The sequence below is a fragment of the Podarcis vaucheri genome, assembly GCF_965113315.1.
Source record: "Podarcis vaucheri genome assembly, chromosome: 3".
NCBI classification, from domain to species: Eukaryota; Metazoa; Chordata; class Lepidosauria; order Squamata; family Lacertidae; genus Podarcis; species Podarcis vaucheri.
Genome location: NC_138761.1, coordinates 72,322,704 through 72,346,565, shown reverse-complemented (window position 1 = coordinate 72,346,565; position 23,862 = coordinate 72,322,704). Strand labels below are relative to the sequence as shown.

Sequence of the window (23,862 nt, the reverse complement as noted above, 5' to 3'; positions counted from 1 at the left end):
TCCAATCCAGACCAAAATATCTTGAATTGAAGCTTTGGGGCTAGCTAGAGGCTGGAGAACATGCAAGAAAGTAGCTGTTGTACTACCCCATGCATCAGCTGTAAGGCAAGGAGGCTGAGCAGCCTAAAACACTGCTGTGCCTCCAGTCTCTTCGGGGCAGTAATATAGATTCCTCAAATGAAAGAGTTTTTTACTAGAGATAATGTGTGATTTTACCAAAATACTGACACATTTCAGCATTGCTTAGCTCATTCAATCTATAAACAATTCAACATGTGGTAGAATTTATATCATTGTAAACTGCTGAAATCCACATTTAAAAAAATGAATAATGTGTTGTTTGCAAACTCTTGGATTAGTACATCAACAGAAGGAAGACCTGAGCTCCTATACAGTAATAACTTAGCTTGAGTGTGACAACATTCATTATCGACTCTTACCATGCTGAATTATAATTATGAAAATCAGTAATTTAATTGGCATCTACTGCAATGAAAACAAGCTTAACCAATGTTATGATTGGAGTGCAAGTGCCTCCTTGTGCTTTCAAAACTCAGCCTTCCTATCAGGTATTCAGTCACTGTATAGCTAAACGGCCAGTTGTTAAGATACACTGAACATGTTATAATGTGCAGTAATATTCATACCTATATGAAAAAAGGATGCAGAAAACAAACGCTCATGGAGAAAATATAGGAAATGCAGCAGAGATCACCACTCATGTGAATGGCATGCTAGACAATAAGGACAACTTCACATATTTACAAGTTTAAATGTATCCATACAATGCTTGAAATGCACACCTAAGATTATAACAGGTGAATTGCAGCAATTGTGTTTATCATACAAGTACCCTTGTTAGGAAACTGTGATTGGATGCAAAGTCCTCCTGGCAAATCTAGTCTTGCCTGAAGTAATGTATGAAAGGTTTCTAATTTTTGTCAGCCTTCTGGCAAAGAACCTAGATGCAAAAATACAATGCAATCCACAGCTCTGCACTTTGATGGGCCGACTTGAGTCACAAATTTGTGTGCCATTCACATGGGAGGAAAGGGATACAGAGCTCAGTAAGACTGGATTATCAAACTATGAGAAATGTACTGCTAGCAGGAGGGGAGAGCTAGATTTATTCCTGTTGGAAGAACAATAAAAATCCCAAGTGAAAATACTTTTGAGCCATTATCAACCTATGTTAGGCTGTAAAATACAGAACCTGTTTCAAATTTCTGCACCAAAATACTTCTATCTTCTCATTAGGTATTAATAAACTATGCTATGCCAAAGCAGCATCTCAATTATATGTCATGCCTCAGAAATGATCACACTGAAAAATTAACATTTATGTCATGAAATGTTTAAATGACATGAACTATTTGAAGGCCATGAAATGCCACTAGAGCTATATGCTTTGCCACAACACATTGACCTGAGGTCTTCTGAAGTGGAAAATGTCAGGCAGGCTGTATGCTGAATCAAAATTTCTAGGGCGTTTAAGGTATTAACACCAGCCTTCCAGTAATAAAAAGGTTAATTTTAGAGTGTGCACTGAAAAAAATAATGGATGGTTCTCAATAGGTAAATGAAAAGGACAAATCGTACCATGTGAACTCACCATAAAGAAACAGTCAAACCCAAATTCTTGAGGCATCTAGTTAATTGCTATAACACATGTTGCATGTCCAATATTGCAGGTTCAATCTTCGGCATCTCCAATAAAACAAACAAACCAAAGGACGAGGTGATGGGTAAGAACTCTGCCTAAGACTCTAAAAAGCCATTTACAGTCAAACCAGGCAAAACTGTACAAGGTGGACAAAAATCTAAGGTGGTGTAAGATCAGCATTCTATGGGCTATTGGAGATGGTCCCAATTATTCCCAGAGAGGGATGAAAACTGTGTTATTTTCTAATTTCTTCTCTAGTAATAGGTACTGTTTGTTACTGTACACTCAGGAAATATAACAGAGAAAAGCCAGTTACAGATAGGTAGCCGTGTTGGTCTGCCATAGTCAAAATAAAAAAAATCCTTCCAGTAGCACCTTAAAGACCAACTGAAGTGTATCTGAAGAAGTGTGCATGCACACGAAAGCTCATACCAAGAACTAACTTACCGTAGTTGGTCTTTAAGAGAAAAGCCAGCAGAAGATAGAACTGTGAGCAAAGCTGGCTAACTAGTGTGGCAGGATGAAGCACTCATCTCAGGCCACCCTACCGCTAACACTGTCTTCCAAAACACTCCCTGAAGCAAAATGGGAGTGTTCTCTGCTCCACCACCACTTCCACTGCACAATGGAACACTTCCACTTCTTCCCCAGTGAAGGGGAATGCCTCACGGAATGCTCCCAGAGTTCTAGCACATGGCAGAACTGGAGGGGGCGGGGCACAGGGGAGGCAGGGGGCGGCACATTCCCATTTCAACTCAGATAGTGACATACAAGGCGGTCTTTACCCTGGGGTGCAAGGGGTGCGGGGCACCAGGGACTTATACCTACTGTATACCGGTCCCTCTCGATTGACAGCAGTGAAAAGCAATGGAGCAAAAGTCCCCGCCCCCCTCCTCTGTCTCTGTGTTACTCCATAGCGTCAAATATTCCCGACGAGTCAGGAAGCAAAAGCAGACATTTCCGCTGCATCGTTGTTACAAGTCAGCGGTTTTCCTCACCCCAAAAAGCTCAACAATCTTGAGTTTGCCCCCTCTTAAAAAAAATCAACAACTTTGGCCTCCATCCTCCCAAAAAAGCTCAATAAAAGTTAATTTGGGGGCGGCTAAACTAAATTTGGGGGTGCTGGGCGGATCTTTGTGCCCCGGCAGCGCATATACTAAAGATGACCCTGGGGAAATAGGATGGGCTGCTGCTGAGTGTGAGCTCTGAGAGTAGAAACAATGACCACATGACAATTTGGGTATATAATTGAAAAGATGTAGATTTTGGTGGTTCAGATGCATCCAATCCATTTCGTGCTCACTTTGGGGGCGCTATTCCATCATTTTATCTCTTGGGCTACACATAGATCCTTTGCTTCTCAGGAAACTTCAATGAACCAGTCTGCTAGTGTGCTTTTTTTACACTATAGAGTGTCAATATTATTCCTGTGGTTATTTCAGTGCTTTGTGGAGCTCCTATTTGAAATAATGGAGTGTTGTTGGAATTAAATGATGCTCGAGCTAAATTCTTACAAGTCCTTTTACATATTCCAAGATGTGTTCCTAATGCAGCTATATTACTGGAAACAGGATGATGTCCTTTTGAGATAAGAGCTTGGTTGGCAGCCTTAAAACTAGTTCAAGATCTTTGTCGTTAAAATACCAACTTGGTGGCTACCATATTTACCCAAGGATAGATATGACAGTGTATACACTAAGTCTATTGCCCAAAAATCTTGTTGCATCCTTCTTTCCTTCTTCAAATGATATTTAATTCTGCACTAGCTCTGGTAAAACAAAGATTCTAGGGTATTTCCTTTCAGGACCCTTTGGCTCACATGTATAACCTGCTCACATTGCTCCTTGAGCATTTCCTATAATGTTCTTTTTCAGTTAGTTGCTTATTTTAGGAATTCATGTGTAGCTAAATACTGCAGAGCTTTTACTCTGGCCAGATTGAATGTTTCATCATTTCAAATGCTCTGGGGTTGCTATGCTGATTTTTCTCTCTCCTTAGAGGTATGCCCTAGAAACAACCCGAAGGTGGAATGTGTGGAACATGTCCTTTCTTCTGTTTTGCAATTTCTACACTGGAGTTTTTCAGCAAATGATTGGTCTTCTATTGGCCAGATTACCAGGAAGGTTAGCTCAATTCCATGTTAAATATTTGCTGGGAGCAAAAAACCCATTGGAGACATTGATAGAGGCTAATATTTTTTATCTGTGACAGTGATAATTAAGGAGCAAATAACCACCAAAACTGGAGCAATTAGTCCCAGGGACTTAACTGAGGTTACTTATTTTGTATTCTACTGAGCTTTTGTTCCTTTTTACACTTTTTGGTGCATTACCTGTATATCAAATTTTGGTGTGTTCTATGGTTAATTTTTGGTCTTGTTTCTGGTCTGTTGACTGTAATTTCATGCTCACTGGGAAAAGGTGGACATTTACGGTAAAAAATATTCACAATTCAGATCCACCACAATACTTCCCACCCCCTGTGCATGAGTAGTGAAAGTGCTTCAGAATGTGCAGGGAGAGAAAATCCAATTGCAGCCACACATAAAGTAGTGGTTTGGAAGCCTTCTCACACTTGGGATTGGGCTTTGGGGCTGGGCTTGAAGGGAAGTGCTTAAAAGCCCCTCTGTGTGAGTGGAACAGCTTTTTCAACAGGTTTGGATCCCGGCCAAGGAAAATCTGACAATATGATTACAAAGCATTTCAAGCTTTGTAATCAAGGTTTTTGCAGCTCCGTTGCTCACCTGAAGGATATTATATACTACTTGCATTGTATAGGAAAAAAGTCCCACATTCCCACTGTTGGCAACAGTGGTTAGCTTTCTTGTTTGTTTATATTAAGTGGTTCCTGAATAGTTTGCAAATATATTATGCACTGAAACACTGAGCTTTCCAGGCCATTTTTTTAAAAGAAAAAAATAGTTTCAGAGCTTGCCTTTTGTCTTCAGAGAATGTTACTTCTCTCTCTTTTTCATTCCTTAACTTCAAATTTATAGTCTTCCATGCCTTCAACACAGAAAATATTCGACTCAAATTGTTTGGTTGTGGCTTTTGTGGCCTATGGAGAAACTGCCATATGCAGTCTTGGATAACAAACTGCTCTAGTTCATCTATGGGCAAAAATACATAGGTTTACAACTCGATTACTGGCTCCTTGGATAGTAATATATTGCTGCTTTCTGTTCCAAACTGGAGTAAATCATGACTAAATCATTTTTTAAAGTAGCATATCAATCCAAGTTCCTGACAGCTGCAAATTAGACTTCCCTGATCAAATGAAGTAGGGAGGAGGGAAAGGGGGTTAGTTTAAGGAAGCTGAATTGTCAGGAAAATTGCAGCTGGATAATTTTTAAGATAAAGCTGGCCAACATTGACCCACAGATTAGATTTTCCAAAGACAATAAGAAGATTGATATGATCTAGTTCTTTGTACTTTGAAGGGGGAATTATAGCTCTCGCAGTAAGGGGAACAGGAAAGGAGGCAGAGGGATGGATTGAAATAATTTTATCAGACACTACTTTTTAAAATGAAATAAGCATACAACACAGTAATAAATATACAGCAATATTGTTTGGGCTAATTTGGAAAAAAAAGGTTCATTGTTTTACAGTTAATTTAAATAATTCTGAATTAAAGAAATGGTGAAAAGTGAAAATGATGCAGGGAAATATAAAATAGTTTCTCTTCAGAGTTCATAATATTATTCTACCTCTTTTCTCCTGTTACTTCTTCCACTATGAATAGAGCACAGAGCTGTCTACATTTCTGACTCTGCTGTGGCTCATCTAAATGTTATGTGAGTTTTGAGAAGTGAGCAATGGTAGAGATACAGTTTATTAATGAATATCTAAGTGACGGAAAAATCAAAAGCAGCATTGTGCTTAGGCTCCATCCCTCCCTCCCGTCTCTGATTGTGACCTGAATATTAACAAAAAGAAGACAAAATACTTGCGCAAGCCCCATCTTCTACAAAAAAAATATATATTTTCTTGGTGCTGAAATAAATGTTCCTTGTGACTAATACTATGCCTCGTTGTATTATTCTATCAAGCTCTGAAAATGATTTCATTTTTATTTCCCTCTCTCATATTGCAACCTGTCAACAATATCAACAAATCAGATTAACAGTCCAAGGGGGCAAACAAGAGGAGGGAAGAAATGGTTGGCTTTGGTGCATCTGGAATTCAACTGAGCAAAGGTACAAAAGGAGCCTATGAATAAACCACTTGCTATTTTCACTATGGAAACATCAGTACCTTTTTGGTCATAGACAAATCTGACATGAAAGGTAGTTTTTCATTCTTTGGAATCTGGAAAAGACCACTTGTAACTTAAGCAATGTTACTTCCATCACATTACAAGCGTGCCCTGTCTATGAGTGTTCAGCCCACAGTCTCAGAAGTACTTTTGATTTTGTTTTAAATATGAACATTTAATACTATCACATTAAATGTGCTGCAACACTAACATCTCATAAATACGTGTGAGCCACAAATATTCTGGAAGGAATAGTGGCATTGGACCATGCTAAGTTTCCGAAAAAGAAAAGCTTCTCAATAAGAATACTAAAAAATATCATAGAATTGTAGAATTGGAAGAGTTCTTGAGGGTCATCGAGTCCAACCTGCTGCAATACAGGAATCTCAACACACGGTCCCCCCATCCAGCTTTGCAAATATGCCAACAGCTTTATTGCTGTACCACTAGGATAGAAACACCATTTAATTCTTAAATTCCAGAAACATAACTGTGTGTTTCTGTTGCTACAAAAAGCAATAGTCGTACAGACCCTTAAAATCTATGCTTTCATGATCCAGAGCCCACATCTCAGATTTATATACTGAAGTGGGTTCTTTTTCTTGAACATCTATGCCACTAACTAGATGTGACATTAAATGCATTACTTGCAAATACATCAGGTTAAAAAGAAAATCTTAGCAGGCATGAGCAGGTAAAAGCCATATCACATAGGGAAGGGAATCTTAAACCTTTTTTTCCTACCATGGTTTTGTGTGAACATTAATTGCATAAAGATGCCAGCACTCTATATCCATCATAGTCAATGATACCCTGGTACAAGAAGGACTTAATATGTGCAGCCTCTACCAAACTGTACATTTCCAGATTTGAAGACATCAGGGACCTTAAATTAGTCATGGTATACTTTCACTCCCTTCTCCGTGGATCTCAGTTTCCTCAGTGACCCCCAAGCACAAATGTTTTCATAGGAAACCCAAGTACTATGATGTTTATTACCCTATAACATTAAAAACAACAAACAAAATTTATGTGATAAAAGGAAATTAAATTTTCACCTGAACAAATATATCAAAAGAATTCTGGAGTTGGTCGACCAATATGGTACTAATGATGAACCTATACCTGGCATTAATTATGAAATAAATGATACATAATAAATACTTCCAAACTGATATCACATTTGTATAGGGCAATGGCAAGCACTTAATTTCAAAAGTTTCAGAATACCTTGGCCAAGTTTGCAGATAACCTTAATTTCCACCCACCCATCCCAAAAGAACCCTGCTGTGACAATTTTTATTTCACCTATATTGAAGAGGAACCTTGAATGAGTCTGTCATTCATTCTGACAGATGCATTAAAGACTTCAAAAACTTTAATTGCAAATGAAATTCTTCCATTTGGAGAACTGTAATATGCTCTGCAATCTCAGCTATAACTTAAAATTCAGTAAATACAGTAACTGAAGAAAAGTGGTGCCATCATTTTGAAAATAAAGATTATGGGTTTTGTAATTCATGTAGAGCTACAATACAGCCTATGATGTAAGAACAAAAATAGCTCTCCTTGTAAAAGGCAATTTGGCCAGAGTAGCTACAGTAAGCACAGTGTTAAAAGGGACAAGTGTAAATTGCATGTTTCTATATCCTTCTGAAAAGCTCAAATTTCAGCACCCTTGTTATTTTTGCCACAGTTTGGGTGAGAACTAACTGTCCTTTGGCAATCAGTTTGAAGTAGCAAAGACCATTCAGTGTTATTATAAAAGAAAATAAATGTATAAATCACTTTGCAGGGATGTTAAGTTTAGATGAATTCAGTGCCCTGAAGTGCAGGTTTACCAGCTGTTTATTATATAAAATTGTTCCTATTATTTAACTGTTAAAAAGGAATTGCAAAAAATGTATGTAAATAATGTTGCATAAATCTTTCTGTTGCTGGCCCTCTCAGGCAACAGTAGAAAATACACTTTAAAAGTATGCTGTCAGTAAAATCTTAAATGATATTTTCAAATACAATCTACATTTTTAAGATCCATTATAATTAACATGAAGACAGCAGTTTTCAAAGAAGCATTAAATACTGCATGATTTGTGTTTTAAAAGTATTTTCCTTATCAACCACTATATCTACCAAATACAGCACTGTAAGCTTTAAAAGACAAATTGTTTAATCTATTGTTCTTTCCGCAGGCTCAGAATAATTAGCAGCTCATTGTACTTAAAAAGGATTCACAATCTTTTCTATACGTAATTATAAAAATCATTATTGTGTGAATGGTGTCTAAGTCTAATGGCCTCCAACAAATTATACTTTTCACCCCAGGAGCAGTGAAGAGCAGGATGGCTTGGTTTTTTAAAAAACAGAATATTTCAGTTATAAGAAGGCAATGGCAGAATTTATTTTTATATGTATTCATACATGGGGGCATTTGCACATATCCATTGTTATACAAAGCAGAATACTGTGCCAATTGTTTCCAGAAAATCAATATGAATTCAGTTTATAAAAGTGCTATATAGTATGCCTTTCTTTCTTGCAAACGTGTTGTAAAACCAACCACACTGACTAGCATTCACTAGTCCATGGTTTGTAAACATATTCCAAAGGAACCATTTCCGAGTCAACTTTTCTGCTTTCCAACCCCTAAACGTGCACCATGGAATACATATGGATTGCAGTGGGCTCTGGAGACAGGGAAATATTGTAGGCTGGAAGTTCAATTCACATGGAGCACTGGCCACAATCCCTACTTTCATTCCAGAAGAACTTAAAGTCATCTCATATGCCTAACTTTCCATGGCAGCTGACATTACAAGTGAAGATTGGTTGAAGCAGGCAAATTGCCCTGGGAAACTGTGGCAGCCATGACTGTCTGCTGTTACTTCTCATGCAGGAACCGAGTGATCCTTTGGACATAGTCTGACAAACACTCTCCTATTCAGAAGCATTTTGCAGAGCTTGTCATAAGGCCACAAGGAGTGCCAGGGTCAGGGCTTAGGTGTTGTCAAATCTAAATAATGTAATGGTTTAAGACTTACTGCATGAATCATTAGTTTAGGTTAAAACATACGAAAAGTGCCCAGCTGGGTCCAAGGGGTGATCCTGACTATTTAAAGGAGGCCATGGAATGACAAGTCATAAAGAAACCTGCTGGGGATCTGGACGGTGTGAGTTACATCTTCAGCCAGTGCTTAACATTTATCTTCCTAGATAAAATGTTCAAGCAGGTGCTTTCCTGCAAACTGATACTGATTTTCTTGATATATTTCAATCAGGGTTCAGACCTTTGCCATTATCCTGGACCTCCCAGAAGCTTTCAATACAACTTCCCATGCTATCCTTCTGCCACTTACTGGCACAAGGTGGCAGTGTCAGGAGTGCTGGATTGTCTCTGCCAATGTGCTTGCACAGCACTGACCTCCTCACTGCCTCGCCCCTATCCCTGCTGGTAACTGGAAGCGACTCCGCTGCTGGGAGGTCAAGTGCATGGTACATCTGGAATTTTGGGAAGCATATTTCTATTCTTTGTTTTGTCAATATGGCGCTGTGGGTTAAACCACAGAGCCTAGGACTTGCCGATCAGAAGGTTGGTGGTTCGAATCCCCACGACGGGGTGAGCTCCCATTCCTCGGTCCCAGCTCCTGCCAATCAAGCAGTCTGAAAGTATGTCAAGTGCCACTCTGGCAGGAAGGTAAACGGCAGTTCCGTTTGCTGCTCTGGTTCGCCAGAAGTGGCTTATTCATGCTGGCCACATGACCCGGAAGCTGTACGCCGGCTCCCTCAGCCAATAAAGCGAGATGAGCGCCACAACCCCAGAGTCGGCCACGACTGGACCTAATGGTCAGGGGTCCCTTTACCTTTACCTTTAATTTATGTCTGCTGCCCTGCAGAAAATATTGTCTTAATCAGAAACACAAGCAACATCCACAATGATGCATCCAAGACCTTGAATTTCCTCATTTCACTACAAATCAGACATTTATGGGCCACCAAAAGTCCTCTGTATGCTGATGATGTCTAGAAAACATGGCTCTGAAGTCTTGGCCAGACATGAGGGCATTCTTAAAATATCTAGAAAGCGAACACTATGGAAACACTAAATAATGTATTAGTCTGCTAATCTATGTGGGACAAACAGCAGAACACCTTCTACCCAAATTTGTATTGGTAGCATTATCCATCACAGAAGGTGACACTGTCATGACATATGAGAAGTATCTGTTTGGAGCTGCATACTGAGTTGTTTGTACCAATCAAGAATGCTGATCTTCGGATAAAACTTATAGTCAAAGTATTTTGTTAGATGCTTTAAAATGTCTTTATTTTTACTGGGTTTCCATAACCATACCTGCAGACAGTATTTAATGATATTTGAGAACTTTTCTTAATCTTTGTTTTACTTGTATAGTTTTTATTGTTATACAGCACTGTAGCATTACTGTGATGTTTAGTGGTTTGTAAGTATTCCTAATGAATACATAAATAAATACAGAAACATACTTGTTTATTGCTCACATATGACGTAATCAGAAACAGAGCCACTTCAGACAGTGAAGCACACCACCTCCATCTCCATTTAAACATACCAAGGCCTTTGGAAAACATTTCCATATGGTACCACACAGTGAACAGTATTGTTTGAAATCCACCTCACATAGATGGTCAGATTACATTGAGACTCTGTATCAGAACTGAATATCTCTAGCTCTGGTTGCATGGTGTGGCATCTTACAATGTAGCTGAAATCCTCCATATCATAAGCAAATTGAAAAAGGTGGGTGGGATTCAAATGGAAGAGGATGGGCAGAATTCTTTGCTTATTCTCCTTTCCCCCTGTTTTGGACAGTCCCTCAGCTCCCAGGAGCTTATTTTCATGGAGCCCTGTATGTGGTAGGGGGAATCGGGGGAGGGGGGAATCCCTCCTGTCCTCTTCCATCATCAGCAAACAGCTTCACTGGCTGCAAAGCACAAGGGCAACAATTGGCTTTCACCCTTAAATCATTTTCAGCTGTCTGTATGGGAAGGACATTGTTACATTTGTATCTGTAAAATACTAACCTTCTCAGGAATAAGGCCTGACATCTCTTATGTTTCCTTAACTTCCCCTGCAAAAAGAAGCTTTTCTTTTTAAATAAAACATTGGTGGCTTATTTCTGATCTTATCCCAACGTAAAAAAACCACAGAGGCTGAAGGTGTAAATATGTTACTGAAAATAAGCCTCTCTTTGCTTACTTGATTCTTGAGGTTAGGTGTAAAAAAAACCAGCAACCCCCAGGCAAATAAAACATTTGATGGTAGGTAATTGACTGAGCCTTTTAACAGCTACTGTAAATCTTTACCAGTTTTTACACTGTGGACCATCATGACCATTTAATTACATGATTCATATACAGTGTTGATCAAGGGAGTAGCTATGACCTAGATATATACAACAGGGAACAGGATGTGCAACCGTGCAGCATGTTTCCACAAATTTGTAAGAGAATGGTGTGTAATATTGACTGCCCGACATGGATTTCTAGCTGCCTAGTTCACAGCCTATTTAATATGAATTTATATCACTGGAACAATTTTCATGTTGCAGAAGTTTTTTTCTCAGGGAGAGGAGTGTTCAGTGTCAGCAAGTCTACCCATGTCCCTGATCACACGTTACAGATTAACATGCATGCAAACACGTGTTGCCATACAAGTGTGATATTTCAAGATCTTGAGCCCAGATTTGTGGGTTCCCAATGTGGGTTCAAAAGAAATTTGTTTATTACTGCACAGCACTGTTCAGCCATGTGACTTGAATCGCCAGAATGATTCCAGAGAATAAAATCATTTGCTGAGACAATACACAAGGATATATTTCCTTCATCCCACTCTGTCTGGACCAACAGCTTATGGTTTGAATGTTGCTATGACAGAAGTAGAGATAGACAGAGGTGGGGAATATTTATGTTTACTATATAAGGGTCTGGGAGGGGTGCTAGGAATCTGGCAGGCTGCAACAAAGACCTCAATGCAATTGGGGGGGGGAATCAAATGCAAATGACGCTAGTTAAGAACACATGAGAGCAGAAAGGACATGAAAAATGGGGAAATGGAGGAGACAGAGGATCAGAAGAGTGGTTGATTGGCATCCATCAGTCTTGGGAGACGATGAAGGAGTGCACCCCTGGGGATGAGTGCTGACAATTACGTGTTCTGACTAAAGGACCAGGAGTGGATTTCTTGAGTTTCATAGTGACCTGAGAATCTCAGTCATGGTTTTATACTGGGATTCTTGAAGTGTTTCGGCGTGAGTTGCTGGACATAAGCCACAGTCTGCCTCTCATTACTGGCAGGCTGTCCTTCACTCAGGGAACCATGTATGGTTCAGAGCTAGCATTTTCAGAACACTCCCAAAATAGAACAAAAGTTGGGAAATTGAAAAAATGCTACACGTGGTTTCATGCTCCCTTCGGATCCTAACTAGACAAGAAAATTACCAATGAGGAGGAGGCAAAGGGGACAGGAAGGGGAGGTACAGAAGGGGAGCTAATTATAGATGAGCAATTTGTCTTAGGAGAAATCCAAGAGTATGGTCTCTTGGAGAAAAACACTTAAAAGCCTTTGTTCCCAGAGGGGAGGGGTTGCTTGTGACAAAAAGGTGATCTTGCATGAGACTGAGACTAGGAGAAGATTGGAGTTGAAGGTCTTATCTTTGAGAAAAGGAAAAAGCAACTGATCACTGTGCTCTTTAGAAATACACTTTTATTTTACCAGGTCAAATTGATGGTCAGATAGAGACACATATTTAAATTGGCAACAGACAATATATCAGGTGCATTGTCAGGCATTAGAATACACCTAGAGCAAGTTAATAAAGATAGCTGAAGTGCACCAAAGTTTGCTTCCTCTTCATGCCTTTATGCCATGCATCTTGCATAGTCACATGAAGAGCAAAGCCAAAGGAGCTTGACCTAACAACCACACTGGGCACCTTGGTAACATTGGGTTCTGGGGTCATGACTCATGAAAAGATAACATTATAATAATATTTAGGTCACCAAAGCTCCAGTGGACTTAGTGAGCAAAGCCTTCTCTGGAATTCAGTATTTGTAATAGCAGCTCTGCACATACAAGGAGTGTGTTGAGTCATCCCTAATATTGTGTTGAATGGGGAAGACTTGCCTCTGAATCAGGGCTCAAGCCGGCATTTATTATCATCATAATTATTATTTTTATTTCTAGACCTTCATCTGACAATCTCCTGCAGACATACTTCTCTCTCTCTCATCCTCATAGTATTTTTTTTAAAAAACTTCAAACACCATAAAATACAGCAGAATCCAACTATCATCTCTGTGTCATACATTGTGTTTCTGTCTCAGTTTTCCCCAAAGCTATGAAGGAATGCATGTGCCTTCAGATGGTGGCAGAGAAATAGACAATCTTCATCACTATCACCATATATTATATATTCTTAGCTGTCTTCAGTCATATTTGCTGCAATATTTCAGCCACCTGAGCCATCATTTGATTGTTTCATCACCTGTTACTTCCTTCCAAACCAGGGAGCCATCTGAGGCCCCTTAATTGGATATGGCACTCAAGAATGATCCTATCAATGGTCCCTCCACTTCACTGTTCCACCATGAGATCAGAGTCCAACATGTTTGCCGGCATGCCAATTAGAAATTCCCTCAAAGCATTCAGGAATCCTTGGGATTCTGTAGGTTTTCAGGACCATCCTAGTCAGTTTTCCATCCCTGCAGAGAGAAACTGTGAACAACAATCCAAACTTCATCAATGTTCTGTCCATGACAATAGAGTGACTTGAAACCATCTATGATTGGATCATTCCTGAAATGTTCTATAGCAAATAAAAACAAATCAACAAACATAACAAGAGTATGACCAGCACATGTGCTGGACCCACCTTATAGAAAAAGACTCATGAATGCCTTAGTTATCATGAAGTCCAGCACTGAACTTGAAAAGGTAACCAAAAAACCACTGCTAAGACCACCTCCATCAGCTCAGGTTAGGGAAGCTGTTGGACAATACACCAACAAAATTTCTGTTCTCTTTCAAAGGCAGCAAGCCCTTCTTGGCTATGTGATAATATTTTTTACAGCAGTCAGGTTAGGAAAGAGTTAGCTATTTAAATAGTCAAACTAAAGAAGATAAAACCTGGGGTAATTTTACCATCCACTCTCCATTTCAAAGCTTTTTATGTGTAGGTTTATGAACCATACCCATTAGACATATGGCCAAATTAGTCTTAAATAGCTAATCTATTTCTAAGTTGGCCATTTCTTTAGATAACAAATCTTTATGTGACTGAATTATTGTTTTTCTAAGAATCTTTATTTTATAGGTGAAACAGGTTTGAGCATTTAATTCTATTTGAAAATGGTTCCTTTAAAGTAATGCACACCCAAAAGACATTTCTGATTGCCATATTTCTTTTAGGGGCATTAAAAATAGATGGTTGGATATACTAATTAAAGCAGCATAGTAGAGAGTATTTAAGCAATTAGAAGTGTTACTAGAAGGACAAGCCTCAAGATATTATTGATAATATTGATTATGTAGCAGATGACTAAGTATGGATGTATATCATTAGAGAAACCTTAGTTCCACTTCTTCCTGTTTCTTAAACCTTCTTTAAATAAATTCTCTTGCTTTTCTGTGCTAATTATTAGTCACCAATATACTGATTGGCCACCAAATTTATCCACCTAGAGGCAGTTCAAATACATATGACCCCAGTCCAGAAAGCTATGTAGAAAGCTAAATGTGCACAGCATAATTTTTGATCCTCACTTTCTAGAACTTGCTTCACTAGCTGCCCACTAGACCCAGTGAAGCAGCAATGCAACACAAGGAACCGCTGTCAGAAATAACAGCCAGGACCAAACAACATAACAGAGATATTGACTAGCGGTAACACTGGACCGCAACCAACAAAATGAAATTTTACACAGATAATTTCCTGCATTTAGGGCCAAAACATTAAAGGGTGTCTTGGTGGACCACAACCTGAAAACAAGCCAGTGCATAGCTACAAAAGAAGCAAATCCACTATTAGTTTGCATTAACATAAATATAGAATATAGATCATGGGGAATAACAGCTCCACTCTGTTCAGTAATGGTCAGAGTGAAGCACAGGGCACATCTGATCTACTGTGTCCAGTTCTGGGTGCAACATTTTAAGAAGGACATTACAAACTAGAGCATGTCCACAGGATAGTAATAGGCATGGAAACAATGAGAAATGATTGAAAGAGCTGGATATATCTACCCCGGAGATCAGAATATTAAAGCAAGACATGCAGAAGATAGAACAGACTTGTTATCTGTTGCCCCAGAAGACATGACTGCTGCCAGTAGATGGAAATTGCAGACAAGGATTTGCTGGCTAAAAATTAGGAGACATTTCCCAACTGTAAGAGTTGTTAAACAGTGGTGCAAATTGCCTTGGGATTTGGTGTGCTCTATTTCACCATAGGTATTTAAGCAGAGGCTTGATCTCAGGAATGCTGTAGTTGCATTTTGAATTATAAATCCTGGACTGAGCAGGGTGTGTGGACTTAGGGCACATGTGCACTTGAAAAGACATGATGCTCAGAATAATAGCTATGTGGGGGAAGGACTACAGTTACCAGGAACTGGGTATGGATGTATGCAACTCTATTCCCCAAGACTTCCACTTCTATACAGTGGTGCCTCGCAAGACGAAAATAATCCGTTCCGCGAGTCTCTTCGTCTAGCGGTTTTTTCGTCTTGCAAAGCAACCCTATTAGCCGTTTAGCGGATTAGCGCTATTAGCGCTATTAGCGGTTTAGCGGCTATTAAAGGCTTAGCGGCTCAGCGGCTAAAAGGCTATTAGCGGCTTAGCGGCTTAGAAAAAAGGGGGGAAGCGGAAAAAATCGCAAGACTCGCAAGACGTTTTCGTCTTGCGAAGCAAGCCCATAGGGAAATTCGTCTTGCGAAGCGCATTGAAAAATGGAAAACCCTTTCGTCTAGCGGGTTTTTCGTCTTGCGAGGCATTCGTCTTGCGGGGCACCACTGTAATTAAATGGTCCTAACATTTAATTATAGTGTATGCTCTTCCTATGAAAACCCTAAGGGAGAGCTCAGCAAAGGTGGCTCTAAGGGAGCACAACTTGTTTGGTGGCCCCAGGAGCAGAGGTTCTAGGGTACCATACCAGGTGCTGCAACTATGAAGTCTAGTGGAAAGCGAGCAGTGGGGGGTATGCCAGATTTTGGCATCACCAAGGTGCCACTGAAATTTGAGATGTCAAGTTCCACCACTGAGCTCTGTGTTAGAAATGGAGGGACATTCTTATCAAAACAGCATTTTCCCACTTGGAATAAATAACATCTATTCATTTAAGGTTGCAAATGTAAAGGGATGCACTCCGACATCACTGTGGTGGGATTAGACCTGCCTTGTGTTATTGGAGACCCAAACATTTGAAAATAAAGCCTGTTTCTATCTACATAGTGCGCCTCTTTACTTACACAACCCATCCTAGGTTCCCTTTCTTGGTCATGCTCGTGTAACAAAATGCTGGGAATTGGCATTAATGTACAGGTGACTGCTCTTTTTAAGGAACAATAAAGATAAAATATCCTCAGTGATAAATGGGGCAATATCAAACAGAAGTTGGACTGCTTAAATAATGAAGTACACCACCGCTTTATAGGGAATTCTTCACTCTGCTGTTATAATTCATTTTAAATTAAGAAAGGCTGCTATAAAATGCAACATTTACATCAACAAATAAATGACTAAAGCAAGCTTTTCAAAGGTGTGTTATATTGTCTTAAAATGTCCTTAGAGAATTAAGTGAATGCTTCATGTGATTCATTTCCAGGATGCGAAATCAAGCTGCCTTGTGTCAGTAATACAAATTTTCAGAATTAATACTACAAAATGATTTGTTTTTCAACAGAATTAAAACAGAATTCAACAGTGAAATTTCTGCAGGGACGAGTAAAGGGCCTGGTGCAGGTTAGGAAGACTGCTGTGTGAGAGAAAGAACATGAAAATACATATATGTGGAGAAAGGAAATTTCACTTGGGATTTTGGTATGTGATATGCTGAATGGAAAAGAAAGAAAACAAATTTACAAGCACTATACTAAAAAATATATCTAGTTTTGTTGTTGTTTTATTCTTATTTGAATCTTCTCTCCTGTATTTCCTGATTGATTGCTGGTGTTTTAAATATAAGTACAAATATTTCTATTTTAAATATCTTGCCTTCACTTTGCTGAATTTTAGGGAAACACTAACATGAATATCATACAGGAATGATATTACCTGGTTCAGAAGACAAATTCATCCAGCTCAAAATTTGGGATAGAGCCACATTCTGAACCAATACATACATAATCACTTCCTCAGACATCTTTCAAACACTTTAATATTTTACATTTTGGGCAGAAAAACAACAAAGATTGGGTTAGAAAGTTCCTAAAACATATGCCAACATTTTAGATGGATTGTTCTCTGTTGCAGAGAACTGAAATAATTAGGGTTTCTTTGGGGCTTAAGCTTATTTGGGTCTTTATGTGCTTATCCATATTAAAACATTTATTAATTTATGGGGAATTTGTGGGCTAATTTAAGCCTTGACCTTTTCTTCCCAGTTACACCAAGCTAATTGACATTAATATGGAATGCAGTGAAAACTCCATTGTTGCCTGCCTGATACATTATAATCAGGAAAAGTCATTACAAATATCTAATGCTCTTGTGTGAACATTCTGTCAAAAGATACTTGAGGGGGGAAATCAGGATGTGCTTGTTGCAAATTAATTACTGGAAGCTACGGATGTATTTTATGTCCCTGTGTGTTAAAAGGTCATCAGTTTGCATTTATCTATTTGTTTAAACAAATTGTGATTCTGACACCACTTTGTGCCCAGACTTTTGATGACAGTGATGTTCAGTTTAAAGTCCAGGTTGCTCAGTTTAATAGGTATTCCTCTTTCTGAGAGGTTTGTGCTCTTGATCATGCCTTATTCATTGCATAAATCACCTTCAAGAAATATGTTCTGCTCTCACTTTCCAATCTTGTTTGGAGCTGTTGCTAACAGCTTTTAATTTGGGAAGTCTATCTCTGAGTTGACTGCGCCTCAGTGGTTTCAGCTCAATTGTTTCCCTAGCCAGCAGACCATTTCATTTTTCCTGAAGGTCACTACAGGCTGCCAAGGCTTTGAAAGCACACCCACATTTTCATTGAGGCTGCAATACAACTTTGCAGTACCATTAGGATAAATGGAAGTGGGCATGCATGTGTGTGACTTTTCCTATCAACAATTACATAATTTATTATAATTCAAAATAAACAAGGCTAGAAGCGAAGGGTGAATTGCAAATAGTATGGCTTCTTGCATTTGTCTTTACTTTTCTTCCATTGAAATCATAAGATTGTGTGTGTGTGTGTGTGTGTGTGTGTGTGTTTCTACTGGATTGGCTGTGTGCTGAAAAGAAGTATAAACTGACTCATAATATCACTGGCTTAGGCAAGTGGCTGTTTCAACTATGGTACTACAAATTTGCACCAACAGAAGATGCAGTTAGCTGCAGATAAATCAGGGGTGCACAGCCTGTGGCCCTCCAGAGGTTGGATGACACCTCCCATCATCCCTGATCACTGGCTATTCCAGCTGGGGCTGATGGGAGTTGCAGTCCAAAAACATCTGGAAGGCCACAGATTGTGCACCCCAGAGATGGATGAAGGCTCCCAGCAAAAGTGTAGCGCAGTGGCCATCTGTTAGAGGGTAGATGCCATTAGCTGCAATAGAGAATGGAATTGATTCTTCCCCATCCCCATCTTTCTCTCTACCCCCTCTCTCACAGAAACACATACTTAAATGATAAATTAAGTGCTAAAAAAGTAAAATCTGTTTTGATGTAAGCTAAAAACAGCAAAACTGTTATTTCTACCTGCCTTTGTGCAAGTAATCCCTGGGTCTCTTATTCCCAGGCCACACTGTTCGGAATTTTAGAAGGCAGAGGTAGTGGTGTTGGAAGGACCTACTTTTTGTTGTGCTAATGGTTGGGAAGCTTTGTTAGGAGCTGGTAACACAGACCAAAAGCAATTGAGGAAAGTAGCCTTTCCCCATTGCTCATCCACAGCAACCATGTTTCAAATACTGTATGTATGTCCTACCTCTAAACATATGGTTATACTAAGCTATTGTAGCTAACAGTCACTGATAGGTCTATCACCCTATGAAGACACCTAAACCAGTGGCTATCAACACATCTTCTGTCAGAGCTCCATAAATTACTTATGCATTGTGTAAGGAAGTGAATATATTGCCAGTCAATTTCATTGGGTGACCCTAACAGCTTTATCGGAGGAGCTGTTTTGCACACCGTATATAATTTAATAAATGTATCAAATCCTTCTTTCATCAAATTTTCTCCAGGCCAAAAAGTCTTTTAGCATTTTTTTTTTGCCATTTTGGCCCATACCACAGAACTTGTGGGGCAATATAAACTGCAAATGATGGCTGATGATTTAGCTAAGTCGCAATTTGTGGAATCCTCAATAAACATGTAAGAGGAGCTTATTCCTCTAAATCAGAAAAACACACACATACATATTCACTAACCAAATTTCATTTAGATTTTAAAACTCATATACTCAATTATTATCACAATTAGCAATTTTAGGCTAGATTTAAATTTAGCATACATTAGAATGAGATTTTTGTGCTTGAGAGAGAGATACCAACATTAGCATGGGATGAATCTAAACTAATTATCATATCTTTGGCTTTTTAAACTATAATTAAAATACTGGAAGGCTTTTGTTCAAAAGCATGTAGATTCTTCAATACCATTTTATTTTAAAAATGTTGAAGTGGCAGAGAAAATTAGACCTTTCAGAGCATCAGAGATATGATCCAAGTACAGTAACAGCAACCAAATGTGGTTACAAGTGTTCATATACATATTTGTCAAGAACCATAAAACTTACCTGTTAACATGCTTTGGTTTAACAGGCTATTACTTCTCCTGAATGAGCACAGTGATACATATTGAAATGTGCCTGCTTGTTTAGTGGCCCTTATGGTACAGTCAAAAGCCCATATTAGATATATCTTTTTATATATATAAATAAAACTCCCTCACACTTTATAGACAGCAAGATAAATAGGTAGCTTATTGCTGTAGTAACACTGGGCAGAAACTGATAGAAACTGCCTGAAATCTAAAGGTAATATTTTGCTTCCACCAATTCTAATGGTCAAATTACACAAGACATTACTCATGTGATTTGCCCCTGAGTGCAAGGTATTTCTTCCACAAATAATCAGCAAAGATGGGCAGATATGGACTAGGACCACATCTTAAGATAAGAGGATCCTAATCTGTATTGACACCTGCTATTTGCTTGAGGAAGAAAAGCAGAAAAGGGGAATCCAGATCAGGATTACAACAGTAGGCAAAGGGTGAAATTCCCCACTCCCTCAACCCAGCACATACCCCTGTATTTTTTTCTTATGGAGGGAGATTGCAAGATTAATGGACATTTAGCAATGGTATCAATGGATTATGTTTGTTACTGAAGAGTTAAGTGGTAATTGTCGGAGTAATGTAGCAGAGTGGAAAGGAAGGTTTGTTTTCTCAGTTTCAGAGGGTTGAGAATGACTGGCTGTTCTAAACTTTATTTCACTTTCTTCATCTATCACGTCAGAAGAGATGGATCCTAAGACTTCAGAAACCAGCAAAACACAATAGGTCATTTGGGTTGATATTGCAATACAACTGCACCACCAGCCTTACAGACAGATACACCTGCACAGATCTAAATGATTGGGTTTCCAGTCACATATACCGTACTTTCTCCTTCCCAAGTTCAACTTCTAGATGGTTCCATTGAGACAATAATTACATTTTAATTTCCCATTACCAAAATGCCAGAAGTTTCCAAAGCATTTTTAAATAGCAGCCATTGATCAGAAAAGGAAACCTATTTATGTTAAGTGGATAGAAGAGGAAGGCAGAGAGCACTCTTTCATTTCCGCCCTTTCCCTTTGTAAACATGCATCCTCAAATACCATTTAAGTTCACCATAGAACTTGACTTCTAGAAAAGAAGTATATTTTGCACATCACAGAGATTTACTTCGAAAAAGAAGTATAATTTTCACACATGAATTTATAGCACCTGATCTCATGAATTTGTGTGATAAGCATGCCATAGTCAGCTTTCATTAAGACACAATAAACACAATGAGAAACCTGCATTTGCTACTATATACAGTGGCTACATTCGTATGCCACAATAAATTATAGTTTATCCTGATTGTAATGACCTTTGGGCTCACATACTTTCCCTCTCTTTCTTTCCCATGGTTTATTGTGGCGTTGAGTAAGGCAAAACCATTTGCTCTCTTTCCTTTTTCTGTCTTGAAATTAGTTTGTTACCAGCATTGTTCCTCATTATTTTTGCTTTCACTAGACTGAGATACAAGTCTTACATTACTTCGTTAATCATTTTCATGACAATACACAGCTATGCTTAGGAAAACTCTAGAATTTTGGCTCAAGTTCAAACACAGATTATATTTTCACTAAATGAATATACAATTTATGATGTGACCACCCAGGAATCCAGCAAAAATGGTTGCATAGAAAATATGGCTTTTAACTGAAGGTCAAATAAAATTATGATGAATATTTCAAGTGGTCAATTTAAAGAGGGCATTGCTGAGGGAAGGAGTACCTAAGGTCTGGAAACTGAAAACTGATTTTCCAGAGTGCACCCGTTCTGCACTGGATATCATAAAATTGATTGTTCTGCACTGGATATCATAAAACTGATTGGTAGTCATCCTTAATATCACTCTTTCCTTAAACAAAGCTCTCTGCCTGAGTTTTTCTTCTTTTTCACTGCTTTTTAACAGTAGTTAGAAAGAAAGAAAAATGGGAACTCTGATCCTGTGATAGTTTAATATAGCAGGACATCACAAACAAGTAATAAACCAAGGGGGGAAATCAGTGTAGTAGCCTCAAATAATATATTAGTATATGCATCCTAATTTGCAATGTGAAATTAATGAAAATGCATACCTTCAACTGCATGAAGAAGGGGCAACAGAATCAACACTGGATTGCATGTCTATTTTTGTATTAGACATGTGCACTCACATCCAGGCCCAATGATCCAAACCTGTCCATCTAAGTGGGATGGCTTAAAGGCCATAAAAAGTTTAGAATCCGTCTTCATAGTACATAAATAAATCCCCCCTGAAAGAAGAGTATGACTCAACATGACTCAAATCACGTTGAATTTTATCATTAGAGCATACCTCTGGTTCAACCCTCTTTTTTAAAAAAAATGATAATGAAGCAAAAATATAACCTTACTGGATTACAGTAATATATTTTTCAAGAATTAAGGTTCACAACATTATTCTAGGTAATTCATTTACATTGCATTTCCTCTGTATTGGTTTATGTCTGAGTCACCTCCTGCCCACCCCCAGGGAATGGGTTAGGAAACAGCCTAGAAATGAAGAAGGAACCACCAGAGACACAGGTTTCTGAATGATTTCCTTATTGACTTGCCCCTCTTCCCATAACTCCTCCCACAGCTCATATACTCTTCTTCTGTCCTGGGTGGACTCTTTATACTGCCTGAATCATTTTGTGGCACGTATAACAAGCAGCAATAAGAAAAAGGAAGAGGAGGCAATATTAAGTAGCCCACAATAGTAAGCTGATTTAAATTTTGTGACCATGTTTCCCATTTTACAGAGAAATGACCTTTGTATGACATATCCTGTATACAATGGGATGTCTGGTCCAAGTCCACTATGAAGTTAAAGAACCATAAGAAAGCAGAGGCCCTGGAGTTGGCCATGAATGTTTATCAGACTAAGCAGGCACAAAAACCGCCTTGTCACAGTCTTCTCTACCGTAGTGATATGTACCATGTGCTTCTTTCAATTATAGGATCATATCAAAATTTCATGTGAATCTGTGTACTCTTTCGTTCTCTTATTAGTGATGCACAGATAGTCTCCAAATGGTTACAGCATAGGCCGCAACACTAACAGGTTGACAGAAATAGGTGCAGAAAAGAAAGGTACAGAAAAGGAAAGTTCTGCAGAGGCAGCTTATCTAGAGCAAGCCCAGCTCTCTCCTTTCCTTGCAGCAAGACCGCATGCTGGGTCGGAGCTTATTTTTAATATTCAAATTTGCACTTGAAACCATTAAAAGGATGTTTATTTTGCTGCTTTAATGTGAATGCATGCATGTGAAACTTTGTTTTATAGGAACAAACAATTTCCTATTTGCTTAATTATCTAGAGGTATTCTATAGGTTAATTTATCATGTAGAATTCAAAGGGGTACATAATAATGAGGGAAGCCACAGTTATGCTTAGTTCGTATTAACTGCTTCCATAATGTATTGGTAGAAAGTATTAATTTTTCTTTCAGATTTAAGTTCAGCTTAATACACAATATTCTGGCACGGCTGCTGAACACTAAATGTCATGTAGCTACTTTAACTTCTATTTACACAACTTCATACCACAGTGGCAAACTGAAGTATGTTTGCAACCACACAAGGAAATGAAGAAGCAAGTTGCAAAAGAACTGGGCCATATTAAAACCCAATTAAACCCATATTTAAGCCCAAAAATGATTTGCAAAGCAGGAAGAAGGTGCAAGACCTAACTAATAACCAAACTGTGGGCAAGCCAACCCTACCCAGGGCCCGGGCCTGGGGTATCCCATCCTCTACTCCCTTTCACATGAGTAGGGAGAGTGGACCCCAGTCTTCATGCAAGTGTTACAGGTGGGTCCCATAGTTGCTTCCTACCCTTGTCATCACTTCCCACAGCCCTGAAGGCAGTATCAGGACTACACCCCTCCCCTGTCCAAGGGTGTTCACCAAACCTTAACTTCCTCATAACCAACCTGCC

General features: G+C 38.8%; 2 protein-coding genes across 7 annotated transcripts in view; one reads left to right on the top strand and one right to left on the bottom strand.

Moving 5' to 3' along the window:
- Positions 1–17,033, top strand: part of LOC309529085 (uncharacterized protein) — a 127,124-nt gene extending 110,091 nt beyond the window's left edge. Inside the window, exons 5-6 of the mRNA XM_082216836.1 lie at positions 5,784–5,861; positions 16,858–17,033. Coding sequence (XP_082072962.1) covers positions 5,784–5,861; positions 16,858–16,921 — 142 coding nt within the window. The 3' untranslated portion in view covers positions 16,922–17,033. The remainder of the gene's footprint in view (positions 1–5,783; positions 5,862–16,857) is intronic.
- HS3ST5 (heparan sulfate-glucosamine 3-sulfotransferase 5) overlaps positions 1–23,862 on the bottom strand; it is a 145,452-nt gene that overhangs the window by 103,226 nt on the left and 18,364 nt on the right. The window lies entirely within an intron of this gene.